General features: G+C 43.9%; 1 protein-coding gene across 1 annotated transcript in view; it reads right to left on the reverse strand.

Moving 5' to 3' along the window:
- LDLRAD2 (low density lipoprotein receptor class A domain containing 2) overlaps window positions 1–3191 on the reverse strand; it is an 8794-nt gene extending 5603 nt beyond the window's left edge. The window contains exons 1-2 of the mRNA XM_069078923.1: window positions 3095–3191; window positions 2129–2572 (exon numbers count right to left, since the gene is read on the reverse strand). Coding sequence (XP_068935024.1) covers window positions 2129–2572; window positions 3095–3191 — 541 coding nt within the window. The remainder of the gene's footprint in view (window positions 1–2128; window positions 2573–3094) is intronic.
- Between the last annotated feature and the right edge of the window lie 2684 nt (window positions 3192–5875).

Here is a 5875-nt window from a genome sequence, read left to right on the forward strand (position 1 = left end):
AAGAAAGAAAGAAAGAAAGGAAGGAAGGAAGGAAGGAAGAAAGAAAGAAAGAAAGAAAGAAAGAAAGAAAGAAAGAAAGAAAGAAAGAAAGAAAGAAAGAAAGAAAGAAAGAAAGAAAGAAAGAAAGAAAGAAAGAAAGAAAGAAAGAAAGAAAGAAAGAAAGAAAGAAAGAAAGAAAGAAAGAAAGAAAGAAAGAAAGAAAGAAAGAAAGAAAGAAAGAAAGAAAAAGAAAGAAAGAAAGATAAAGCCCTCCAAATAAAGCCTTGAGTCGAATCCATTCAACAAGACCCAATGTGTTGGTACTTTGGGGTCTCGAGCACCCTTAACCTATTCATAATGATCATGAGTTCTGTATATCAGGCCACAGAGCTATGAGCTGCAGTTTGGAAGTTTGCTTGTTCAATCATATGAAGTTAACTGGAGGTCTTCTACCTTTGTTTTTCCTTGTCATGGTGGCCAAGCCCAGGGCTCAGTGGTGGCGACTCAACTACATGGAAAATCCCCTGATTTATTTTTGTGCCTCCGGATCACTCTCTCCTGTCCAGCATGAACAAGTGACCATCTTGTGACCACTTAATCAGTGGAGATGCCCCATGCTTCACCCAACCTGTGACTTGTGCATTATATTTCAACCAATGGAATCATTCTGTATCTGGTATAGCCGTTCTAGAATTTCTGGATATCTAACCTTATAAAAAAGGGCATCTCGGATCATGAGGAAGATCTGGGGTCCACTTCATCAGAGGGGACCATGGAGCCATTAATAAAGTGCCATTGGCTCAGAACTCTGCCTCAGTCTCTTTTATTGTGGGATGGACAATTTCAATCCTCACAGTGGGTAGTTGAAGAATGTGGGGAATGACAATTGCCTCATCCCTCCAACCTCCAACACACACTATTTACACCTCTCCTTTTTCTGCTATGATGTTTCCTGGAGGTTTCTCCCTTTGGAGACCTGGTCTCCTTCCATCTGCCAGCATGAGCCCAGGTGCCCTCCTACAGCTTCTTCCTGCCTTTCAGAGTCAGCCTTTCACCCTCAAGACACAGAAGCTGAATGGTATAATGGACAGAGTTGGACATAAGAGTCAGGAAAACCTATGTTTGTATCCCACCTCTGACATTTACTAGTCGTGTGACCCTAGGCAAGTCATATAATTTCCCTGAGACTTGATTTCCTCAATCTGTAAAAGTGGAATGATAATAGTACTTACTTCACTGGGTCTTTGCAAGGATCAACTGAGATAATGTGCATAAAGTACTCTATAACTTAAAACTGCTCTGTAAAAACTAGCTACTATTGTTATGAAGACTATCTCTAGGGAGACTGTGGCCTCTAAGGCCTTAGAGAGGCATGGTATGTGTACATACTCTAAGAGCTAAGTGTCATACTGGGGAGAGTGGAAGGCCTGGAATCAGGAAGACCTGAGTGCAGATCCAGTCTTGCACACTTACTAGCTGCGTGACCCTAGGCAAATCAGTTAACCTCTGTTTGCCTCACTTTCTTCATCTATAAAATAGGGATAACAATACTACCTGTCTCCCAGGGTTGTTGTGAGGATCAAATGAGATAATTTTGAAGCACATAGTGTGGTGCCTAGCACGTAGTAAGTGCTATATAAATATTAAATTTATTTATGGTGGGGTTTTGGAGAGTGAGGTTGGGAAGGGAGACTTTGAAGGTCAGAATCACATAATGTCAGAGTTGGAAAGGACCCTAGAGATCAGTATAATGGAAATAATGCTGGATTTGGAACGAAAGGACTTGAATCTGAATCCTACTTCTGTTACGTACTACCTGTGTGACCTTGGCTAAGTCATTTAATCTCTATGAGCCTCAGTTTCCTCCTTTGTAAAATGAGGACATTGAACTAGGCCTGCTCAGCTCTAAATCTATAATTTTATGATCCCCGATGCAACTTATCATTATATAGAGAAAGAAATCGAATCCTTGAGAACTTTAGAGACTTGCCTAAAGTCAGAACCATTGGGAGCTAGAGCTACCCCAATTCTGTGACCCAATCCAGTATACTTTCTGCTGCCTCCTCAGCAGCTCTGACTATTTTAAGCTACCCATCCTACCCCACCTTCTCTCTCACCAAGGCCCCCTCATGTCAACCCAACCCTGTACCTGGTCGGAATGAGGTGAAGTCCCCTATGAAATCCACCCTGGGCTGCTGGCCCCTCGTCACCAGGCGCAGGCTCAGGGATCTGCCTGTGGACAGGACTGGGCCTGGAATAGTCAGTCCACATAGTGGATTCCCAAGGCGGGGACCTTCCTTGGCTGGCCCATCATAGAATTGCAGGTAGGAGCCAGTGGTGCAGGGGTCCTCTGTGAGCTGGCTGAGCCCAGAGGTGGTTGTCTGGGGCAGCTCAGAAGGTGGAGGCTGGGTTAGGCTGTACACCAGAAAGAAACGGAACTGGAACAGGACTCTGTCCTGGGGGGACACAGCCTTCACAGTGAGCCAGCAGTCTGTCTCAACAGCCACAAAGTAGAATTTCTGGGATTCTGGATGGGAGCGAACAATCATCCCATCCCCCTGGAGCATCTGGTCACAGAAATCCACCATGTTGACTAGAGAGAAGAGAATATAGGGACAGAGAAAGGGAAGGAAGATCATGGGAAGTATTTGAAAGGAACAAAGGAAGTCTCTTTGGGAGAGATGCCAAAGTTGGTGTCCATGGCATTGAGCTTTCTTAAGACATAGAGTTATTTGGCTGATCCAGCTTGGATGTTGGGAAGACAAGAGCAGAAGAGGAATTTGAGAGAACACTAGGCACCAATGTTAGAATGTTGTACATACAGCTGATCTCCAGGTGGGAGGTGGGAGATGGTACTAGCCTTCTATCAGGAGATTCGGGGCTCTAAGAGACCTACTGTCCCCACAAGCTTTGGGGAAGGGACTTGATCAAGGAAGAACTCACTCACCCAGACAAGACTTGGGGAAGAGGGATCTCTAAGCCCCCAATGGAAGAGTCCCCATAGCACCCAATGATTTTATCTCAATCTCATTTTTGGGCCAACTCAAGCTAAGGGGAGGATAGATCTATAGGCTCTAAGACATGCATCTCACCAGCTATGGACAGTTCTACTCACCTGCTTTCAGGGCTGATGCTGCCAAGGTGAGAGCCCCCAGCAAGAGCAGGCTTAGGGGAAGCCCCAGGAAAGGAGTCCTTGGTTTGCGGCAGGCCATCTTGTATCTGCTGTTGTCCCCAAGTCAGTTGGCCAGTGTCCAGCCCTCTGAGACACAGCCAACTTGGAGGTTTTGGCTGAAGAGAGTCTCCTTCCTGCCCTGATCAGTCCAAGAGTGAAGCCTGGTGACAGAGAGGACCGAGGAGGGACAAGCAACTCTCTGTCCTTAGCCTCTAATCTCCATTGGTCTCTTCATGCTTCCTTGAGTTTTACTTTCCTTGGGGTCAGGATTGTGTCTTGGAGTTGCCATGGGGATTTGGGGCCTTGGCCAGATTGAGTGGGAGTGGGGGTGGGAAGGATGATCTTGTTCACCCACTGCCCCCACAGGGAGTCAGGGAACTCAGATCCTGTTTGGCACATGATTCTGGGAGGGGGCCTCCATGGGATATGAGTCCCTCCCCCTCCGCCACAGTCCTGCTACCTTGGAAACTTGAGGAAAAAGAATGAACTGTCCAGGGAGGTCCAGGCACAAGACTCCCAAGCCTCACTTTATTAGGCTGAGTCTGAAGAGACAGCATCAAACACTATTAAGAGCATTAGAGTCCTGGGCATTTACCCCAAAGAGGTCAATGACAAAAAGAAATGCCCCAAAGACACCAGAAATTTCATAGCAACGCTTTCAGACTTGTAGTGGCAAAGAGATGGAAACAAAGTAGATGCCCATCTAATGGGCAATTGCTAAGCAAGGTTATGTAATGTATGAATGTAAAGGAATATGACTATGTTGTAGGAAACAGTGACTAAGATGAAAATAGAGAAAGAGGGAAGACTTATATGAGTCAATGCAAAGTGAAGTCTGCAGAACCAGAGAAGCAACATATACATTGACTATCACAATGTAAATGGAAATAGCAGCAGTAGGAAGTAAAATGGAATGTTGTGAAATGATGATGGCCAAGCTTTGTCCCAAAGAAGAAATATGAGGCAGCTCCTCTCTGCTTCTTTGAGGTAGGTGGCACAAGGGAGAAAGCCCTGAACTGGGAAGAACAGTGTTCAAATACAGCCTTAGACACTTCTTAACTGTGTGACCTAGCAAGTAATTTAACCTCTGTCTACCTCAGTTTCCCCATCTGTGAAATGAAAATAATAATTGCACCTTCCTTCCAGAGTTATGCTGAAGATCAAAGGAGATAATATTTATAAAGCATTTTGTACTTAAAGTACTATATAGTACTATATATATATATATATAAAAGCTAGCTATTATTATTAATATTCTTTGTAGAAGTAGGGATCTATGGGTGTGGAATAATATATAAAATGTGAAATTTTTTTTGACAGTTTGGCTAGTTTTCTTTAATCTGACTTTTCTCCCTTTTTTTTCATTCTTTGTCATAAAGATAAGAGATACTCTTTGGGACAAAGAGAGATATTAGGAAATATCAACAGCATAAAAGAAGAAAGAATATTAATTTTAAAAATTTTAAAGAAAGATAATGGATGAAAGAGAGAGAGAGAGATTTTGGTCCCACTCCTGGCTCTACCACAGTTTGTTAGAGGATTAAGAACTGGAAGAAGCCATAGAGGTCATGTGACCCAGCTCTCCCATTTGACAGTAAGAAAAGCTAAGGCCCAAAAGGAAGGAAGTGACCTGCTCAATCTCACAGGAATAGTGAGTAGCATAATTGAAATTCATATCCAGACCCTCTGCTTCCAGATCCAGACCCTTTCTGAAACATCTTACTACTTACAACTAAACCAATTAAATTCCAGTAAAAAACCAATTGATTACTTTTAGAACTCTGCTAGGGCTGGAGAAGATATAAGATTTAGCTAAGATACAGTTCCTGTGATCCCCTGTCCTCAGGGAGCTCCCAGTCTAGCAGGGGGATATGACACATATACAAATAGCTGTAATACCAAAGAGGGACAGGGGACCAGACCCAGGACTTAATCGATGTAGAGGACTCCCAGGTGAGGAACTCCTTTAACCAATGCAAGTCAGCCCTTCCTGAGGGCATCTAGGTGAAACCGTGACTAGAGCTCTGGGCTTGTCTTGGGGGAAGACCTGACTTCAAAATCCTGTCTCAGACACTTACTAGCTGTGTGATCTTGGGCAAGTCATTTAACTTTTGTCTGGCTCAGCTTCCTCCTTTGTAGAAAGAAGATAGTTGGACTTGATGGGTTCTGCAGTTCTTTTCATCTATGTGTCTATGATCCTAGGAGCCTATTACGTGTCATCCCCAAGGTTACACAGCCAATATACGTGAGACAGCACCTGAACCCAGGTTTCCCTGGTTTGAAGTTGCCTCTCTCCTTCTCTAAACAACACCAACAACAATCCCCATGCTAATGGTGTTTTAAGGTTTGCAGCTGAGGCTACTAGGGGACAAGGGGGTCAGCACCTCGCCTTAGTGTCAGAGCTATGATTCAAACCTGGGTCTCCTAAGTCTAGGAATTTCCTTTCACTACTTCACAATAGTATGCCTCATTAACAACCGTTCATTTTCTATAATGCTTTTTAGGTTAGTAAAATTATTTCTTTCTTTCCAACAAATCTGCAGAGCAAGTAGCATTATCCCCACTTTATAGATATTAAAAGTGAGGTGTTTCGAGGTATCTGGACAAGGTAACTTGCTCAAGGTCACACAGTAAATTCAAGATCTGAACCAACTCTGGCTCTCTGCTACATCATGCTGTCCTTCCCAAGGACCTAAGGTGTACAAGCACAGGGCAGTGGGAAGT

Source organism: Petaurus breviceps, unplaced genomic scaffold, assembly GCF_028583685.1.
Source record: "Petaurus breviceps papuanus isolate PSGF00001 unplaced genomic scaffold, PetGlider_PUasm1.0 91041, whole genome shotgun sequence".
Lineage (NCBI taxonomy): Eukaryota > Metazoa > Chordata > Mammalia > Diprotodontia > Petauridae > Petaurus > Petaurus breviceps.